General features: G+C 36.7%; 1 protein-coding gene across 2 annotated transcripts in view; it reads left to right on the top strand.

The window, feature by feature from the left end:
- Positions 1-22007, top strand: part of LOC103664188 (heat shock 70 kDa protein 14) — a 38718-nt gene that overhangs the window by 10334 nt on the left and 6377 nt on the right. For both annotated transcript variants that reach the window (XM_040645384.1, XM_008692017.2), the window contains exons 4-10: positions 1035-1083; positions 1218-1323; positions 2339-2429; positions 3384-3488; positions 4560-4721; positions 6246-6401; positions 8364-8466. In XM_040645384.1, coding sequence (XP_040501318.1) covers positions 1035-1083; positions 1218-1323; positions 2339-2429; positions 3384-3488; positions 4560-4721; positions 6246-6401; positions 8364-8466 — 772 coding nt within the window. The remainder of the gene's footprint in view (positions 1-1034; positions 1084-1217; positions 1324-2338; positions 2430-3383; positions 3489-4559; positions 4722-6245; positions 6402-8363; positions 8467-22007) is intronic.

The following is a 22007-nucleotide window of genomic DNA, read 5'->3' as shown; positions in this document are numbered from 1 at the left end:
TTAAACCCCTTTTGTCTTCCTCTTATTTACACAGGTTAGGGTCCCCAGATGTTCAATAACTGTAGCAGATAGTCACTATTAATTTTCAACTCCTCTTATTAAAATTGATCTCTGAATGGAACAGCTATAGCCCCTTGGAAGAAGGGTTAACTGAAAGGGTTTACTTTAATTTCTAGATGAAATTAAGCCAAGGATCAAAGACTCCTATCACTGCTCAAAGGGACAGAAGTACTTTAGTCATTTACATTCTTACTAGGAGGCAGCTGGTAAAGTGCAAACAACACTAGCCTGCTGGAGAATACTGGGTACTGACTCTGCCCGTTATTAGCTTGTAAGTCATTGATTCTCTATGAGCCTCTTATGTCTAAAATAATACCAGCCAAATTAACCCCACTTAGGTATTGTAATAATAGATACGAACTTTTTGTAGTCTGCACAAATTGGTATTTTGAGCAACATTGCACCCATCGTTAATTTTTTTCACTGCCGTACACATTTACTACTTACTTTGTATAGGACGTTATAGGTCTATCTACCTGCAGTATATTTCACCTTTCCATATATAACGTACATACTTTTGCTCAGTTTTTTGACTGGGTGTTGATTCATGTTCAGAAGCCAAGAAACAAAGACGGTGTTAGATATTCTGGTTTACCCTTACTTTGAAATTTTTTTTTGCCCTTTTCATCTCAGTGATTGGGTCTTCAAGATCATAGTTAAGAGAGTATATGACATAAAACCACTGATATTATGAAAAATTACCCCCAGATGTATAGCATCTGTTAATAAGAAAATCAGAACAACTAAGAGTTATTTACTTTCAAATGTGAAGATTAATAGAGTCACTATAACCATTGTAAATACTGTATCCATTTAATCCTATCCTCTGTATCATGATTTGTTAATATCAACCAACTTGATAATTTTTTGTATTTTTATATTTGTTCAGTGGTATTGAAAAATATAGTCTTCTTTAAATATTACACATCAACAATACTGATTTTAAATTTAACTATCTTTATCTTTATGGACAGCTCTGATGATCCGCAGGCTCAGAAATACATCACGGAAAGTAAATGTTTAGTGAGTATGGTTCTGTTATTACCCCTCTGTTACACAAAGTAATTGCCAAGGTCATAACCTATTATATTATTTTGAAACTTTGTATTTTTATTAAAATTATTCCTCATTTAACACCCTTAAAATTTGCTTTATAGGTCATTGAAAAAAATGGAAAGTTACGATACGAAGTAGATACTGGAGAAGGAACAAAGTTTGTTAACCCAGAAGATGTTGCCAGACTGATATTTAGTAAGATGAAAGGTATTGAGCAAATTTCATCTAGAAATTTAAAAGTTGACTGTAAAAAAAGTTAGAGGTGTTTCTTGATCTGGAGAGAAGCAGGGTGATTGAGCAGATGAAGGAGACCTAACACTAGACCTGACTGTGCCACTACCTGGCTGTGTACCCTTAACTGACTTCCTTCCCCGACTTTGGTTTCCTTAGAAGTAACATTAATGAGTTGGGCCAGGTTAGCATTTTCACAGCTTCCTAAATTGAAGTGTCCAAATAAGTTTGGTGAAGAGTGAGTATTTTATCTCTCTGCTCAAGATTAACAGTTATTTAGGCCAATGAAGTACGTCTGGCTTATCACCACTTCCACTGAAGGCTTGAAGCTGAGTGGCATGCTGTGGAACAGTTTGGCAAATTCTGGAGTAGATTATTTATAAGGCTCACTTCAGCTCTGGAATTATGAGTTTGTGGGATGAAAGACAGCCTTTTAATGTGTTTAACTAACATGCTGCTTGTCTTCACATTGATGCATTAGAAGCTCATTCTTAATGGAACCAGTCTAATTTGGGAGGTAGTTGAAATTTTGAAGCCTAAGAACCAGGCTTTTTGGAAAGTACCTAGTTTCACATCCACAAACTTCCAAAACCACAAGAAGTTTTGCACGATTTAGAAGAGCCAGAAAAGGGGCGCCTGGGTAGCACAGTCTGTTAAGCGTCTGCCCTCGGCTCAGGGCGTGATCCCAGCGTTCTGGGATCAAGCCCCGCATCAGGCTCCTCTGCTGGGAACCTGCTTCTTCCTCTCCCACTCCCCCTGCTTGTGTTCCCTCTCTCGCTGGCTGTCTCTCTGTCAAATAAATAAATAAAATCTTTAAAAAAAAATTAATTAAGAAAATAAATAAAGAGCCAGAGAAGAAAATGAGTGGTGGGCAGTCAGGTGAACTGGAAAATCTTTAGTGAGAAGATCATTGGCACAAATTAATAAACTGCTAAGTATCATGACATTTTTTTTGTCATTGGAATTTATTTTTATATTTTTTCATACACAGAAACGGCACATTCTGTATTGGGCTCAGATGCAAATGATGTAGTTATTACTGTTCCATTTGATTTTGGAGAAAAGCAAAAAAATGCTCTTGGGTAAGTTAATCTTATTTGCTTAAAGGAAATAAAGATTTCATAATGTAGTGTAGTAAAAGGTAAAATTGTATTTGAAAATACCTTAGGAAATAAAATTGTATTTGTAAACAGATGCATATATTTACATATGTAATTAGTATGGTAAAAAGTCTAGTAATGATCACTAATATTTCCTGTCTTTTATGAAATGCCAAGAGAACACAAAATTGGTTGTACCTTATTAGCTGTTTTGATTGGAAATTTTTTAATTACCAGGTTAAGTTGATGCTTGTAAATTGCTTTGCCGTGGTTTCATACAATCGAAGTTTATATGGAAATTACATAAAAATACAGTTTTTTGCAATGAAAATATTTGCAATAATTTCTTCACCTTAGATCTTCACATCTAAACAAAAAGTTGGGTTTAGTTTGTATGGGTCATTATGCAAATATAATTGGCAAGCATGCATACCTTTGCCTTGAGGATAGAGTTTCATATGGGACTTTGCAAGCATCTGAGTTGCTTCTGGGACAAATAATTGCATTATTTACTTGAACTTGTGGGATGTTAAAACTGTGACCCTAAGTTAAAGAAACCAGAAAGTTCCTTGGCACCTGGGTGGCTCAGTCGTTAAGCATCTGCCTTTGGCTCAGGGCGTGATCCCGGCGTTCTGGGATCGAGCCCCGCATCAGGCTCCTCTACTAGGAGCCTGCTTCTTCCTCTCCCACTCCCCCTGCTATGTTCCCTCTCTTGCTGTCTCTCTCTCTGTCAAATAAATAAAATCTTAAAAAAAAAAAAAACCAGAAAGTTCCAAAATGTATTATAAATTTGTTTTAATCTCTTAAGTTTATAAGCATGGGCATTTTTGAGAGCTTTCCTTTTCCTTACTTAGTATATCACATGTTATTTTTTTTGTCAAGAAAATACTTGAACATGTTGTGATATTAAATTCATTGAAAGCAAATTGTCCGCAGGGAAGCAGCCAGAGCTGCTGGGTTTAATGTTTTGCGGTTAATCCATGAACCATCCGCAGCTCTTCTGGCTTATGGAATTGGACAAGACTGCCCCACTGGAAAAAGGTAAAAACCATATTTGCAGCTTTAAGCTTTTCAGTGCAGAAAACATTTTAGATTACCACACTTAAATCAGTAGGGATTGTTACATAAAGTCTTTATGAATAAAAAGATGCTGAAACTCACCTAGAGATCTTCAAATAGATGAGAAAGACATCCTAGGAGAGCAGAGAAAGGACATAATGAAAGAGAAGATTGAGCTTTCCTGCCCTTCTCTTATCCTTCATGTATCTTTCTTCATTGGAGGAAGATTTGAAATTTACAAGCCTGACCAAAATGTAGCTCAGGCTAGGGTACTGTTAATTTTTCTATCAATTCCAATTATTAAACATGTTTAGAGACCGTACTTTTATTTACATTTTTCGTGGCAGGAGATGGGGGAAAATCCAGTATAGGATTTAAGGCATCTTTTGATGATGAAATAGTAAGACATCTAATTTAGTTGTTGAAACTTGTCTTAATAGAACCGACACGGGCACCTTTAGGGAGACTAATACAGAAGTGTTCATTTTCCATAGTTGTTTTACCTTATTCATATCTCACACTTAAAAAAACTAGTATGTATAAATCAGTAGGGAATCAGTTTTAGGTGAACTAGATAAGTATAGAATATCAGAAATTAGCTTCTAGTTTTGCATTTGTTTGATTTTTATAGAATGTGTTATTTTGGTAGTTACCTGATTAATATTAGCACATAAAATTTCTATATTCTCTTAATGATTTGCTATAATCACAAATCTCTACTTACTTGGAAAGGTTAGTGTCCTGCACGTTATGTTAATTATATTAGAATTTAAAAAGAAAAGAAAAGTTAGTGCCTTAAACTCTGGTTACTCAGAAAAATCCAATTTTACCAGTACAACTAAGTAAAAACAAACTTTGACTTCAAATCAGAAGGTCCGGGTTCTAGGCTTAATTCAGCACGAAGTGATGACCGTGGATAACTAAGTTGACTTGTGTGAGATTTTGAGTTTCCTTATTATGATTAGGGGTTAAACTAAGTTACTTCTAATGTCCAACCTGCCTTTAAAGCAGTGTGATTCCCTCATAACTTATTCATGTTATTTTTCTTTTAAGCAATATTTTGGTGTTTAAACTTGGAGGAACATCCTTATCTGTCAGCGTCATGGAAGTGAACAGTGGAATATATCGTGTTCTTTCAACAAACACTGATGACAACATTGGAGGTACACATTTCACAGAAACCTTAGCACAGTATCTAGCTTCAGAGTTTCAGAGGTGAGTATTAATGGACTTGATGATGTTTTGATTGAAGTTTCTCTCCAGGGTTTTGTGTTTTGTTTTTTTTCTATTTTAAATTGCCCTGCTGCAAGGGAGGACATGTTTTTTGTTTTTATTTTCCAGTGCCTTGGATATTTTCATGTCTAGAGTTACGATGTCCTCTCCAAGCATTTACAGGGAAGCAGAGGCCAAGTTGCACAGTGCAGTGTGCTCAGATTTTTCACTTAGTGTGAGGGCCCACCAGACGTTGAACTGTATGAACTTGGATCTCAAGTTTGAATTCTTAATTCCTCAGGTGCCACTGTTATGTCTAGATAAAGGAGGGTACAGGCACTGAGGGCTCACCATCTTCTAAACAAATTTTAAAAATTTAGATCTGATAAAGATTACATTACATTATAGTCACATCCTAGTGAATTAGTGTCTTTGGAGTATTTATTTAATTACTAATCTGCTAGCACAAGGAGTGATTTAAGTTTTGTCCCTAGGTGTAATTATTCCATTCAAAATCATGAGCCAAATAGATAAAGGTTATATTTTGGACATTGCCGCTCTTAAAAAAAATTTATTTTTGGCTGAAACAGTATTTTCCTCAGTTTGACTAAACCGACTAGGTAAAAAAGTCTTGAAAAAGAGGTAAGTTCTCACTTGTTTCATAAAGACCTATACAGCTTTTTGTTATGAAGGTTTTTAAACTCAAGGATAAGACATTGTTAATTTGACTACCAACAGTTATTAGACATGTTTAGAAACAGAGCCAAGCAATTTTAACAATGAACTTGTCTTGGAGATAGAGAAATGGTAATTTTACATATTTGTCATTTACATATGCATCAAATATCTTTAAAGAAGCCCTTTTAGGGGTGCCTGGGTGGCTCAGTTGGTTAAGCGTCTGCTTTCAGCTCAGGTCATGATCCCAGATCCCAGGTTCCTGGGATGGAGCCCCGAGTCAGACTACCTGCTTAGTGGGAAGACTGCTTCTCACTCTCCTGCTCCCCTTGTTTGTGCACGTGTGCTCTCTCTCTCTCTGTCGAATAAATAAATAAAATCTTAAAAAAAAAAAAAAGCTCTTTTAGTTTTGTTTTTTAGTGCTGGACAGATCATTTTTTACCATTAAACCATGATTATATTGCATTTATAAAGGGAGAGAGAGATAGGAGACTTGACCTGGCCACATAAATCTCCTTCACCCTCTGTTTGTCACATCTGCAAAAAGATGGCAGCTACTCTACTTTCTTCAAAGGACAGTCTATTATTATGGCCACAGAATTTAGCAATTCCAAGTATCAAAAATATTCGTTATTTATTTTCCTTGATGAGACCCTTCTTTTAATTGCAAAGAATTTCTTCAGAAATTTTGGAGGGTTTGAACCTAGTTACTAAAATCTGATATTAATATTTATGAGCTTGTCATTATCCATATTTGAGTTTTTATAAATTCTAATTTATAGAATCTAATGAGAATTTATATATAAATGGCCTAGGAATTTTTAAGCTCCAAAGACTATATTTTTGATTTAGATCCTTCAGACATGACGTGAGAGGGAACGCCCGAGCCATGATGAAGTTGATGAACAGTGCTGACATTGCAAAGCATTCTTTATCAACCTTAGGAAGTGCCAATTGTTTCCTTGACTCATTATATGAAGGTCAAGATTTTGACTGCAACGTGTCCAGGTAAAAATGAAATTCAAAAAAAAATTTTTAATTCCAAATATATTTATATTTTTAGGTGTAATTTTCTCGCTTAGGGTTTTTTGTTTGTTCTTTTGAGATTTATTAGCCATCTGTAAAAGGAGAGCTTTCCTGCCTTTATTCTGAGGTCCAGTTCTTGTTAAGTAACTGCTCCCAAAGTACTGGCATCGATTGTGATTGCTTGCCCTAATAGTGACAGCTACAAAGAGCCGTGTGTGAAAAAGGCATCCTAGATCTTTCAAAGAAAGGCTTGTTGTTGCTAAAGTTTATGTGGGGTTTGCTCGTGTTTCAGTGGTACTTACTCTAAATAGTTAACATGGCAGGCTGTAATCTAAGTAGTAATATATATTAACTCAGCAAATCCTCATAACAACAAAATGAGGTAAGTAGTAGTATTGTTTTCCTTATTTTACACATGAGGAAGCTGAAACAGAGAAGTTTCATCCTTGCCCAGGGTTACACAGTAAGTATGTGTAATATTAGTGATGGACAGGTATTCAAACCCCGTAAGTTTGACTCCTGAGTTCACACTCTCTATCACATTCTACCAAAGATCGATGTCTGTCTGTTGCCTCACTCACCCATTGTCAACATTTTAAATTTTGATAGTGTTGATTTAGTAAACACAGGTTTAATGTGCATAAAATTGTTTTAAATTCCTTTATCTTTTACATAATCCAAAATGTTGGTTACAGATGATTACACCTATACCCAGAGAATCCAAAGGGAGGACATTGCCCTATCATTTTGCCTTGCATATTATTAATGTAATAATAGCTACCAATGGTTCACTATTTAAACTTCCCAACAACCTAACAGGTGACTTAGAAACATAGTAAAAATTTCCAGAATTACAGTATTATTTTTAGGATTCTACTGACTACATTTCGTTAAATTCACTATTTGGTCCTTGTAGTTTAGCTTCCTTATTTCCCTGGGCTTTCCTAAAGACTCTAGCTCTGCATGCCCGATACAATAGCCACTAGCCACCTGTGGCTATTTAAATTGTAATTAATTAGAAATAAATAACATAAAAATTAAATTTCTCAATCGCAGTAGCCACAGTTAAAGTGCTCAATAGTCTCAGAAGCCTGGTGGCTCACAGAAAGTTCTATTAGTACTGCACTAGCTCTAGTAAGAGAGATTTCAAACTATAACCCAAAAGATTAAAAGCTGTTAAATTGAAATCTCTTTGTGGGCAGAGTGTTGCGTATTTTTGTTTCTAGAATTCCTAACTTAGTGCTGAGTTTGTCCAAGTACTCAATATATGCTTGCATATTAGTGCTTAGTTATTAGGAATGAAATAGAATATGTAATTTTTCATTAAGGAAATTTTGCCTTTATCACAAAGATTTCAACTATCAGGTATATATAGATAGCACAAATAAATTTAAAAATCAGTCATTTGCATTTAAGTTTAGTATGAAATTAGGGAGTACATTTTTCATAAACCTAGATCTTTCTTAAAATTATATGCTAGTATTCAGGCTCTTCAGAGCAAGAGAACTAAACTTATGTACAGCATAGTCTCACATTATAAAGAAAAATAGGTTTTTAAACTTTTAACATCAAAAATAGCAAAAGCTTCCAAATGATGGTTTGATTTGAATCTGTGACTTTGTTGAGAATGCCATACACTGTATTTATTTTTAGGTTTTTTGAAAGCCTCCAAGTAAGCCATGGGTAAGAGTCTTCTGAATTTGACATTGAATGTCTTCATACATTTGCAGAGGAATAACTTAGATGTCCCTTCCCCCCACCCCATGGTATTATAATGTTGCGTATTAAGTATCTTGTTCTGATCATAAACCTATTTTTAAGAGAACCATCACATTAGGTTTTGGCATTACTCTTCACAAGAAAAATTGTCTTAATTGTACTAAGCCTTTTCTCTCTGTCTTTTCCTCTGTGTGTATGTGTGTGTGTGTGTGTGTGTGTGTACAGAGCAAGATTTGAACTTCTCTGTTCTCCGCTTTTTAATAAATGTATAGAAGCAATCAGAGAACTCTTAGAACAAAGTGGATTTACAGCAGATGATATCAATAAGGTAATACTTCTGTATTTTTCTTATTTATTTTAGGAGTAGTATCAGACTTGGAATTTAGGAAATAGCCCCTTGGTACTGAAATAATATTTTCATTAAATATTTTCTGAGCTTGTGTTAATGAATAAGGAAAATTGAATTTTTTATTACTGGCACCAGTGATACATATTTATCAGTTTCCTAGCAAAAAATAGTTCTTTCCAGTATATTTTTTAAGATGTAAGCAAAAGCTACAACATGGACGGCACTGGAGGAGATAATGCTTAGTGAAATAAGTCAAGCAGAGAAAGACAACTATCATATGATTTCTCTCATCTATGGAACATAAGAACTAGAATGATCAGTAGGGGAAGAAAGGGATAAAGAAAGGGGGGGTAATCAGAAGGGGGAATGAAACATGAGAGACTATGGACTATGAGAAACAAACTGAGGGCTACAGAGGGGAGGGGGGTGGGGGAATGGGATAGACCGGTGATGGGTAGTAAGGAGGGCACATATTGCATGGTGCACTGGGTGTTATACACAACTAATGAATCATCGAGCCTTACATCGAAAACCGGGGATGTACTGTATGGTGTCTAACATAATATAATAAAAAATCATTATTAATAAAAAAAAAAAAAAAGATGTAAGCAAAAGCTGATGGATATTTGCATGTTTACTATGTGCAAAGTACTGTTTCTAAGTATTTTACATGGATTAACTCATTGAATACTCACCAACAACTCTATGAGGCAGGTGCTTTTATTTATCTGCATTTTATGAGTGAATACACCAAGGTACAGAGAAATGAATAATTTCCTGGCAATCATGTGGTTAGTGGTAGAGCTAACCCAAGGTCCCGAGTCAGCTCTTTAACCAGTACACCGTTCTGCTTCTCTCCGCTCACGTAACAAGGTATTTTGAGACTTTCAAAGATATTCAAATTGTTAATGTTTTCTTTTTTCCCCTAAGATTATTTGTATTCCTTTAAAATGTATATTTTCTATTATTAAAATAATAAGCATTCATGAAAGAAAATTCAGGAAATACCAAAAGGCAACCACTGTTGTGTTTTGTAACATTTCTAACTATTCCAATCTGTATGTAGAATTTTGAATTTTATTTCTTTATATAATATAACCAGTTTCTTTCCCCATATTACTGTATAATATTCATAAACACAATTTTAAATAGATTCTCAATATCCTAGGAAAGGAAAGGCACCAATACATTATTTCATCCTATCGTGGACACTAGGTTGGGCTCCCTCTCTGCTAAACAGTGATGTCCATCTTTGGACATCAACTTTTACCATATTTGGGATGGATTCCCATTGTAAAATTTACTGGGTTGAAGAATGTAAATAGCATTAGACTATTTTTACCTTCAAATACTTTCTAAAAGAGTTGAACTTACTAATACTCAAATCCCCTTGCCAACTCTGAGTCTTATCATTTAAAGTAATAAATTGTCCATTTGATTTTTGAGAAACAATAGGTCTTTGTATTTTATTGATACTTAGAGGATTATCTCTTAAATGTTTATTCAGTTTTTTATTTCCTTCTGTGTAACTACTTGTTTGATATGCTTTGCCTATTTATGTAAATCTTAGTATTTTTTTTAATTTTTTTGTACAAATGTTTTACATAATCAGTATATTAACTATAATTTACTGCAATCTTCTTCTAAGGCCTGTAGTTTACTGTTTAATTTTGGTCTTCTGAGGGAAGGAGGGGACTTGACATACAGAAATTTCATTTATTTATTTAAATCTGTTGTCTGTCACTCTGATTTCTTCAACTGCTTCTAAGTTTATAAATTCCATCTCTGTTCAGATGTATGACAGACATTTAATACTGTTTTCTTTTAAATTGTCTATAGTTTGAAAGATTATCTCTTTTAACTATTTTGGTGTACACCGTAGAAAGGAAATTGGGGTATTTTTGTTTTTTGGGTGGTTTTCTTTGCCGTTTAATTCAAGAAGGTTTTTTTTGGTGGGGGGGGGGACGCTTACAATATGCCAGGCATTGTGCTAGGTGCTTGAGGGCTGGGGGTGGGTCATGGAGGATAAGACATGTAGTATAACAGTAGCAAGGCCATGGTGGAGTGAGTGGGTTTGGAGACAGACCCACCTGAACTGGAAGGCTCATGGTGCTAATAGTTCCAGAGTAGACTTTATTCCAAATCACTTAATTTCCTGAACCTTCTCTGTCTCTTCTTATTAGGAGGGTGAAAATACTTACCTTTTAAGTGAGTATTATAACTTATTCTACAGGGTTGTTACAAGGATTAAGTGAAATACCATGTGTAGCATATTGTAAGTGATCAATTAACGTAAGTTCTCTTCCCTCATTAACTGGTCATAGAGCCTTGACATTTAGATATCACAAATGGTACATTTCTCAATTGCTTGAATTCAGGTCGAATATATTCTTAGGATTAAGAATGTTGTTAAAGATTCACTCCCCAGGTATTTCTAAAGTATAGACTTTTGAGAACTTAAAAATAGAGTTGTCTTTGTAGTTTGTTGACCTTCTTACAGTAACAAGCAAGCCCCAAATCTCAGTGGTTTTCTATAGTAAAACAATTTTTTCTCACTTTTCATGCGGGCAGCTGAAGGTGGCTGTAGGTCTTCCCCGTGCTTCCCACTGCAGGACCCAGGCTAAAGGAGCAGCTCCCTGGGACATGCATTTCTCATGGCAGAGGGGAAAGAAGGAGAGAGCTTGCAAGAACATGCATGGCTTTAAAAAGCGTCTGCTTCAATATGGTGTGCTTCAGTGTATTCACATGCGGTTGGCCAAAGCTAGACACAGGGCCAGGCTGACAGTGGGGCGAGGAAATCCACTCCACCTGCAGAGAGGCAGAGTCGTCGCAGTGGCAATGGGTGGGGATGTGTAACCCTCTCACAGGGAAGGAGGAGGAAATGATTGAACTTTTACTTGCCTTAAGACGTTTAATCCACACAACGGCACCATGAGGTAGGCACCATGATCTCCATTTTCAGGTGAGGAAACTAAGAGGTTTCCAAAGAGGTGAAGTGCATAAGTGGTGGAGCTGGGACTGGAGCGTGGGCAGTCTGCCTCCAGAACCCAAGCTCTTTCTTCACCCATGGCTATGCCCACTGCCTTTCTCACCTTAGTGTCTGGAAGTCTCTTCTTAGCAGTATTTTTTTTTTTTTTCTCGGAAGGAATCCTCTGATCTCTTGCTCGAGAAGGACATGTCTGGTTTCTGGCCTTCTGAGAGTAGGAGCCTCAAGGTTCCTATTTCTTAATATGTGCACTTTCCCTTATTCCACCTGCTTTCAGCACCATGCCCACTCCTGCCCTGTGCGGTAGCTTTGTACCCACATCCCGTAACTGGTCCAAACCTCCCATCCCTGAGTATGGGAGAAGGTGCTGGTGGCCTCCTGTCTGGGTGAGGGGGAGGGCTTTGGGGAATCCAGTCACTCTGCATCTATCCTCTCTACCAGTCATCCTGCTTTCACGTCTCTGCTTCAGCCTCCCTTCCTGTGGTGCTTGGTGCTTCCAAGGCCTGGGCCACACTGGGATTCTGTGTACGTCAGACCACCTTGCTTTCTCCTTGGTTATCTCAAACTTCATCTGCTTTAAGACAGTTACCTCTCTTTTCCAGCTTCCAGAATTTGTTGAAATCTCAAACTGAAGATCTTGTTCCCCCATGGTATTTGATTGTATTGACATACCGTAATTTATAAAACCAATTCTTTATTTTAGTTGCATAGGTTATTTTGATTTTATAAAAAGCAGTCTTTGTGGCTTTGTGAACATCCTTAATTTCCTTAGAATAAAATTTAGGAGTAAATCCCAAATTTTAAAACTTTTAATAAACACAGCATGGATGTCTCTGGCTGCAGGGGCAGGAGTACAGTGTGGTTGGACATGTGAGTCTGGATTTTAGGAGAGAGTTCTGAGCTGGAGATCTGCATTCATCAGTGCCTGTGTGCCGCTTAGAGCCATGACTGGACGAAATAGAGCCACAAAAGAGAAGAGACCTCGGGACAGGGTCCAGAGCCTCTGGACATTTACAAGCTGAAAGGGGATGTGGCACAGGGGATTTAGGACTAGCCAGTGAGGAGACATGAGAACCAGCAGACAAAGTAAAATTGTCCACGTCAGGGAGGGAAAGATATCTGCCCTGTGCTGCTGGAGGCCCAGCAGGTGTGGCCAGAAGACTGACTGCTGGGTTTGGCAATGTGCAAGTGCCTAGTCATAGTGGTGTTAGTGGAGTTATAGAGAGAAACACACTACTGGAGTAAGTTTAATGTAGAATAGAAGGTAGGATTGTGGGGGTGCCTGGGTGGCTCAGTCGTTAAGCGTCTGCCTTTGGCTCAGGGCGTGATCCCGGCGTTATGGGATCGAGCCCCACATCAGGCTCCTCCACTGGGAGCCTGCTTCTTCCTCTCCCGCTCCCCCTGCTTGTGTTCCCTCTCTCACTGGCTGTCTCTATCTCTGTCAAATAAATAAATAAAAAATCTTTAAAAAAAAAAAAGGTAGGATTGTGGACACAACAAGTACAGAGAACTCTCTTGAGAAGTTTTGCTATAAGGGCAGCAGGAAAATGGGGGGTGGTAGTTGGGGTGGGCCAAGAGTTCTGGGAGAGGGTTATACCTCTGAGTGGTGATATTTTCTCTCTCAAATGTGTATCCCTCACTTTTTTATATATATTTGGTTGCCTTGGTCAGAACTTCCTTCTTTTGTTCTCTTTTTTAGAGGAATGTTTTATTAGTCGTTTAACAAAAATGTAATTGCTGGTAATTGGGTGAAATAGTTGGGGCACCTGGGTGGCTCAGTTGGCTAAGTGTCTGCCTTCGGCTCAGGTCATGATCTCACAGCCCTGGGATCAAGTCCCACCTGGGGCTCCCTGCTTAGTGGGGAGCCTGCTTCTCCCTCTGCCTGCTCCCCCTGCTTGTGCTCGCTCGCTCTCTCTGGCAAATAAATACATAAAATCTTAAAAAAAAAAAAAAAAAGAAGTAGATTCTCTATCTCATATTGACATTCTCTTTTCCTCACATTTCCTGTGTTAATATGAAATAGGTGGTGAGTCTTTACAGATGTATTTTCTGGACACCTGCAAGGCAGGCTTATGGTTTCCTTTATATTTGTCTTAAAGTTGTGTGATAAATTATTGATTATTTCCTAATGTGGAATAGTATTCCTGAGATAGACCTCATTTGGTTATGAAGAATTATTCTTTTAATACATTAATTTTCTGTGATTATTTTTTTTTCACCTTATTTACGTGGGTTAGCAGGAAGGAGTCGATGGTGTATTTCAGGCTTCTCTACCTTAACCATATTGTCTGAACAAAGTAACCCCTTTTGATATCAAATGCTTTAAAGGAGGATGGTTCTGCTTTTTGGTTTCAGTGGTCTAAGAAGTGCCTTAGTGGGGCACCTGGGTGGCTCAGTCAGTTGAACGTCTGCCTTTAGCTCAAGTCATGACCTCAGGGTCCTGGGATCAAGCCCCATGTCGGGCTCCCTGCTGAGTGGGTAGTCTGCTTCTCGCTCTTCCTCTCCCACTGCCCCTCTCCCCCTGCTCGTGTTCTCTCTCTCTGTGTCTCTCTGCCTCAAATAAATAAGTAAAATCCTTTAAAAAAAAAAAAAAAGTGCTACTGGCCTCCCAACTCATTCTCTCAGCCCTGCGTGATGAGTTGTCCGTGGCATCTCCTGAACCATTGCTTATCAGTCAGGCCCCAGGGCTTCTGTTTAGGGATAGTGAGAGGCATATGGGTGAATCTCTAGCATTGTTCAAATAAGAAGCATATTATAAGTTGGAGGCACAGCTTGGTCCTTTTCTTATCTTTACTGCTCCTACCTCCCTTCTTTTTCAGTCCAGGAGCATGACCTGCTCCTTCCTTGAAGGTCTGCCTTATCCGAGGTTGTAACTTTACAAGCAGAGGCTACTTCTCTCTCTCTCTTTAAAAAAAAAAAAAAACAACTCCTGAGACATGCTCAAAGAAATAAGAGCATTATTCCTTTTTGACTCAAATGTTTGAACTTAGAATGATAAAATACCACAATATATCTGATTCATTTACTCAGAAAAATACCTTCTAAACCAAAACTTCCAGTACTTTAACTTTATTCCAAGGTAATGTAATCATACACAGTGTTCCTCGGAAAGAGGTTAATATTACCTTCCTTTTCTTCATAGCCTGAGGCACCGTGTGGGAGAGGTTACACGCTCTAGCAGTTACTTGTAGGGGCCAGGCGCAAACGTGAGTAAAGTTGTCAGGTATAGGAAAACACAGCTGTCAGAAAATATCAGTCTGAACTCAGTATAAAAATACAAATATCTGATAATGGAGGTTACATTTTAAATTCCAGCTTGAAACAAATAGCAAATTTACAAATAGAAATATTTAATAATTAATGTTTCTTTCACAACTAATTTCTCCAGATTTGGAACCTTGAAACCCCTTTTCTTCTGTTCCATAATGTCAGTGTCAGATTTTACATTTTGAGTTATGTTTGGTATAGAATTCAGCCTGGGTGGCTCAGTTGGTTAACCGTCTGCCTTCATCTCAGGTCATGATCCCAGGGTCCTGGGATCAAGCCCCGAGTTGGGCTTCCCACTCAGCAAGAAGTCTGCTTCTCCCTCTGCCTCTCCCCTGCTCATGTTCCCTCTCACTCTCTCAAATAAATAAATAAAAACTTAAAAAAAAATTTTTAACCCTTTAACTAGGAGTAATGTTTCATTTTTTTCATTTTCATCATGAAAAATATCTACTCACAAAATAGGTTTCTCTAGGGGTGCCTGGATGGCTCAGTCGGTTAAGTGTCTGACTTTGGCTCAGGACATGATCTCAGTATCCTGGGATCAAGCCCACGCTCAGCAGGGATCTGCTTGTCCCTCTCCCCGTCCTTCTGCCCCTCCCCCAATTTGTGCACATGTGTATGCTTTCTCTGTCAAATAAATAAATATTATTTTAAAAAATTGGTTTCTCTAAACAAGGACAGAACCTTTGTACTGTGGTTTTTAAATATGTATTCAACATAACTACTCCAAAGATATATGTAGAATTCTAAAATGAATTTTTAACCACATAATGTGGGAATATGATTTTAGATATGATTTACATATCTGTAAATTAAGTTCAACATAAGAAAGTGTGTCAGATCCCTTGTCAAGTGAGTTTCCAAAGTATTCATTTCATTTGAGTAGGAGTGAGCCAGTCAAATCTCTTACAGGGACAGAACTATTGGTAGTATTTATTGCAGAATATAATGTCAGTCAGAAAGACAACATTTGATTTGTCATACCTGATACACCAGTGCTGAGATTTTCCCACAGATGATATGAAAAAAGTCCATTTCTTTCTATACATAAACTATATGAGTATTTTAAGTACTACACCACAGTTAAGCTGCCTGGCAGCTACATAAGACAGCAGGTTGAGTGTATCATGCCATTCTTCAAAAAGGAAGTATATTCCCCATTTTCCTTGAAACACACAATCCTTTTGGTCTTTCTTTCATTTTCCTACTAGATTGAGAGATGGGTTTGGAGAGTTTGAAAAGTTTCACATTAAACTCTTTGCTCTAAGAAAAGCAAGAGTAAATATGTGACTATAAATGGCAAGTGACCACTAGCTGGTGTGAGGGGCACAGGAAGTAGTGGTGGGCCTGCCACATATAGCAGGAGCTGTCCTCCAAAAGGGGTAGCAGCTGCCCACTTAAACTGCCTTTCAGGGATGCAGTCTAGTGCTACTGAAGCCTTTGCCTTTTAACAGACTCTCAAATAGAGACTTTGAGTAAAAATTTTTACTGTTTATTTTGAACTGGCTTTATATTTGCATAATTCAAAATGCAAAAGATTCCCCCGCCCCCAACCACCCAGTCTTTTTCCCTCCCTGGAGGTAACTAATGTTACTGGTTTTTTTGTGAGTACTTCTAGAGGTATTTTTACTTAATGTTTTGATTTTTTTTCTTTTTTTTTTTTTTTTAAGATTTTATTTATTTATTTGACAGAGACAGCCAGCGAGAGAGGGAACACAAGCAGGGGGAGTGGGAGAGGAAAAAGCAGGCTCCCAGTGGAGGAGCCCGATGTGGGGCTCGAACCCAGAACGCTGGGATCACGCCCTGAGCTGAAGGCAGATGCTTAACCACTGTGCTACCCAGGCGCCCCTCTTTTTTTTTTTTTTAATTTACTGTTTAAATGTTAGTGACTCATTCAGAACTTCTAAGAATACTGTGTAGAGAGAGAAAACATTTTGCATGATAAAATTTGCAGGTTGCTACTTTGCAACCTCTGTTCCATAGGGTTTTGTTTATTGGTGTTTGTTTTTGTGGTTTTGTTCCTGGGTTATCAGGTGCTTATAAGATGAATTTGATACCATTTCATCTTAAGTATTCTATGGATATTCTCTGTTCCTCAGAAGTTCTAAAGAAACTTTCATGATTTCTCTTTACTGCTTCAATTTTGAATTTAAGTATTTTGCAGACCTATTTCATGATGATTTCTTAAATTTTTAACATTTGACATTGTATAATTTATAATTTATAATTTTTGTGTATCTTTTGATATTAAAATGTAAAAGTATAGAGAAATTTTTGAGATCTGGACAATTTCTCTATTTTTTACTTTTTGCTTTTTGAATTTCCTTTTCTAGGTTTGACAGAAGTTTTCTTGGTTTTTTGTTTTGTTTTTTGGGGGGTTTTTTTGCTCCAACTCCTGTCACTACTATCTCCCAAAAAACTTTTTTAGATCTATTTTTAAGTCATTTTTTTTTCTTTTCCAGTTGGTTTATTTCTAATTTTCTCCTTATTTCTTCTAGTCTTTCCAGGACACTTTCATATTTTTCTAAATTCTTATATTGAATGCCAATTTATTTTTTCATTTTTTTTTCCCTAATAAAAAAATTAACTATAGTTTCACTTCTTAATAGCTTTGGTTTTATTCCATAAGCTTTGACAGATTTTATTATTTTATTTTTAGAATAATCTGATTTTTTTTCCTTTTTGTTGTTTAGATTCATGTTTTTAATACCCAAATAGTTAAGATGGTTTGATTTTTTAACAGCAGTTTTATGAAATTACTGTGAAAGTTATATTTGAAAAGCCTTTAGTAAGACAAGTTACTTATGTTCAAAATATGTATATTCTATTAAAATTTAAATCGCAAAAGAAATCTCATACTACAGACTAGATGTTTAAAGAATTTATTTGAATTAATACTTGGTGATTACGGTCAGCATTAATGGTAACAAACATGTTGTTAGTATTTTTTTTACTTTTTTAAATGAAAATTCCAAAAGCCAAGATTTTCTAGTTTTTTAGTTTCGGGGGATTTTTTAAGATTTTATTTATTTATTCGACAGAGATAGAGACAGCCAGCGAGAGAGGGAGCACAAGCAGGGGGAGTGGGAGAGGAAGAAGCAGGCTCATAGCGGAGGAGCCTGATGTGGGGCTCGATCCCAGGGATCACGCCCTGAGCTGAAGGCAGACGCTTAACAACTGAGCCACCCAGGCGCCCCAAGTTTTTTGGTTTTTTGCTGTTTTTTTTGTTGTTGTTGTTTGTTTGTTTGTTTTTGCATAACATCACTTAATTGCTTCTTAAAGCTTTTTGATGTTGATTATGAGAGATTTGAAAGGGCATATTCTACATTTTTATTCTCATGGTAGTTACATGAGATCATAAAGTTTTAGAGAAGACTTTTATTTTTACTTACCTCCAAAACAGACCTTTTAGGGAGGTCTTAGGGAACTTTGCCAGAGTAAACCTGCTTTTCTTTTTTTGTTTCACTCAGCTGATGTTCCTCATGCCCTCACCTGAAGATCAGTATGGTATTACTCCTCATTTCACACCTAATGTTAAAGAGGCCTAGTTTTCATCAGTTGATCCTTTTCTCTAACACACTAAGCTTTGAGAACATCCATAAAAAGACTGTGAAATAAGTAATTATTGATGATTTCCCTTCTTGGGCTACCTATTTATTCAGTATTCTGTGTACCTATGGAGATGTAAGTGTTAAATGTGTAGGAATTAGGAAATTAAGGTCTTTATAAAGGAGCAATTTTATTCAGCTTTGTTGAATTGTAATTGACAAATACAATTGTAAGATATTTGTAGTGTACAGGTAAGATTTGATATATGTATACATTGTGATAGGATTCCCACCATGGAGTTAATTAACACATCTGTCACCCCGTATTTTTACCTTTTTGGGTCAGAGATGAAAACACTTAAGTTTGCTTTCTTAACAAATCTCAATTACACAGTACAATATTATCAACTATGGTCACCATGTTATACATTAGATCCTCAGACCTTATTCACTTAAAACTGAAATTTTGTATCCTTTTACCAACCTCTCCCTATTTCCCCCACCACTTAGCTCCAACCACTTTTCTACCTTCTGTTTCTATGAGTTTGACATTTTTTTCTTTTTTTAGATTCCACGTATAAGTGACACCATGCAGTATCTGTCTTTCTCTTTCTAGCTTATTTTACCTCCCATAATGCCTTCAGATTGATTCGTGTTGTTGCAAATAATAAGATTTCCCTCTTTTTAAAGATTGAATAATATTGCTTTGTGTTTGTATTTATGCCACATCTTCATCCATCCATCCATCAACAAACACTTAGGAGGGGCGCCTGGGTAGCGCAGTGGTTAAGCAACTGCCTTCGGCTCAGGGTGTGATCCCGGCGTTATGGGTTCGAGCCCCACATCAGGCTCTTCCACTGGGAGCCTGCTTCTTCCTCTCCCACTCCCCCTGCTTGTGTTCCCTCTCTCGCTGGCTGTCTCTCTCTGTCAAATAAATAAATAAAATCTTTAAAAAAAAAAACAAACACTTAGGATATTTCCATATGTTGGGTATTGTGAATAATGCTGTAATGAACATGAGAGTACACATATCTCTTTGAGATAGTGATTTCATTTCCTTTGAATATATACTCGGAAGTGGGATTGCTGGATCATGTGGTAATTCTATTTTTAATTTCTTGAGGAATTTCCATACTGTTTTCCATAGTGGCTCTATCATTTTACATTCCCAACAGTGTACAAGGGTATTTTTGCCAATACATGTTATCTCTTGTGTTTTTGATGAGAGCCACCCTAACAAGTGTGAGGTGATATCTCACTGTGGTTTTGATTTGCATTTGCCTTATGATTAGTGATGTTTAGCATCTTTTCATGTGTCTCTTAGCTACCTGTATATCTTCTTCAGAAAAATGTCTATTTAAGTCCTTCACCCATTTTTTAATTATGTTGTTTGGTTTTTTTGCTTTTGAGTTTATGACTTCCTTGTATATTTTGCATATTAACCCCTTTTCAGATATATGGTTTGCAAATATCTTTTCCCTTTTTACAGGTTGCCTTTTCATTTTGTTGATGGTTTCCTTTGTTGTTCAGTAGCTTTTTAGTTTGGTGTTATTTTTTTTGGTTTTATTGTCTTTGCTTTGGGTGTCAAATCCAAAAAATCACTACTAAGACCAATGTCCAGGAGCTTTACCCCCTGTGTTTTCTTCTAGGAGGTTTACAGTTTCAGGTCTTAATTCAAGTCTTCAATTTGAATTGATTTTTTTTTTTTATGGTATAACATAATTGTACAGTTTTATTCTTTTGCCTGTGGATATCCACTTTTCCCCACACCACTTACTAAGGAGACTGTCCTTTCCCTGTTGTATATTCTTGGTTCCTTTGTTGAAAATTAATTGACCGTTTATGCGTGGGCTTTTTTCTGAGCTCTTTATTCTATTGATTTGTGTGACTGTTTCTGTGCCAATAGCATTCTGTTCTGATTACTATAGCTTTGTAATATATTTTAAAATCAGGAAGTGTGATGCTCCAACTTTGTTCTTTCTCAGGATTGCTTTGGCTATTTTGGGTCTTCTGTGGTTCCGTATGGATTTTGGGATTGTCTTTTCTATTTCTGTGAAAAATGCCATTAGAATTTTGATAGGATCGCATTGAATCTGTAGACCACTTTGGGTAGTGTGGGCGTTTTAACAATATTAATTCTTCCAATCCGTGAACATGGAATATCTTTCAACTTATTAATGTCTTCTCCAATTTCTTTCATCCATATCTTTATAGTTTTTAGTGTATAGATTGTTCATCTCCTCGGTTGAATTTATTCCTAAGTATTTTATTCTTTTTATTGCTGTTGTGAATAGGATTGTCTTCTTAGGGGCGCCTGGGTGGCACAGCGGTTAAGCGTCTGCCTTCGGCTCAGGGCGTGATCCCAGCGTTACGGGATCGAGCCCCACATCAGGTTCCTCCGCTATCAGCCTGCTTCTTCCTCTCCCACTCCCCCTGCTTGTGTTCCCTCTCTCGCTGGCTGTCTCTATCTCTGTCGAATAAATAAATAAAATCTTTAAAAAAAAAAAAAAAGGATTGTCTTCTTAATTTCTCTTTCCAATGATTTGTTGTTAGTGTACAAAAAATAATTTAAAGTAATTTTTGGTAAGTATGAACTTACTTTTGCCGTTTTGCTAATTTTCTGTTTTGTAGTTCATGTGTTCCTTTCTTCCTTCTTTGTGATTTGATGATTTTTTTTGTATAGTAATGTGCTTTCATATCTTTATCTTTTGTTGTATCTACTATTGGTTTTTGCTTTATGGTTACCATGAAGCTTATATAAAACATCTTATAATAGCCTTATTTGAAACTAATAACTGCTTAACTTTGGACACATACAGAAACTCTACATTTTTACACATCTCCTCTCCACGTTTTATGTTTTTGATGTCATAATTTACATCTTTTTGTATTGTGTATCCATTAATTAATTATTGTAGTTAGTTACTTTTAATGGTATTTTTCTTTTAAACTTTATACTGGAGTTATAAGTGACTCACCCCCCACCATTACAATATTAGAGTATTCTGAATTTAACTACAGTTGACCTGTGAACAACACAGGTTGAATTGTGCAGATCTGCTCATAAATGGATTTTTTTTCAGTAAATACAATAAAGTGCTGTAAATGGATTTTCTGTTCTTTGTGATTTTCTTAACATTTTTTTCTCAAGCTTGCTTTATTGTAAGAATACAGTATATAATACGTATAACATATAAAATATGTGTTTCTTGACTGTGTTCTTGGTAAGGCTTCTGGTCAACAGTAGGCTATTAGTAGTTAAGTTTTGGGGTAGTCAGAGGTTATACATGGATTTTCCACTATGCAGGGAATCAGTGTTCCTGACCTTTGAATTATTCAAGGGTCAACTGTATATTTACCTTTACCAGTGAGTTTTATAGTTTCATATGTTTTCAGGTTATTAATTAGCATACTTTTGTTTCAACTTGAAGAACTCCCTTGAACATTGCTTATAAGGCTAGTCTGGTATACTCCATCAGCTTTCATTTGTGTGTAAAACACTTTATATCTCCATCAGTTCTGCAGTACAGCTTTGCCGGGTAGAGTATTCTTGGCTGACAGGTTTTTTCTTCAGCACTTAGAATATCTCACATCTGGTTTGCAAAATTTCTGTTGAAATATCTGCTTTGGGGCGCCTGGGTGGCACAGCGGTTAAGCGTCTGCCTTCGGCTCAGGGCGTGATCCCGGTGTTGTGGGATCGAGCCCCACATCAGACTCCT

This window comes from Ursus maritimus, unplaced genomic scaffold (assembly GCF_017311325.1).
Source record: "Ursus maritimus isolate PB19 unplaced genomic scaffold, ASM1731132v1 scaffold_31, whole genome shotgun sequence".
NCBI lineage: Eukaryota > Metazoa > Chordata > Mammalia > Carnivora > Ursidae > Ursus > Ursus maritimus.
The sequence above is the reverse complement of the archived record's forward strand: the minus strand, read 5'-3'. Positions and strand labels throughout refer to the sequence as shown.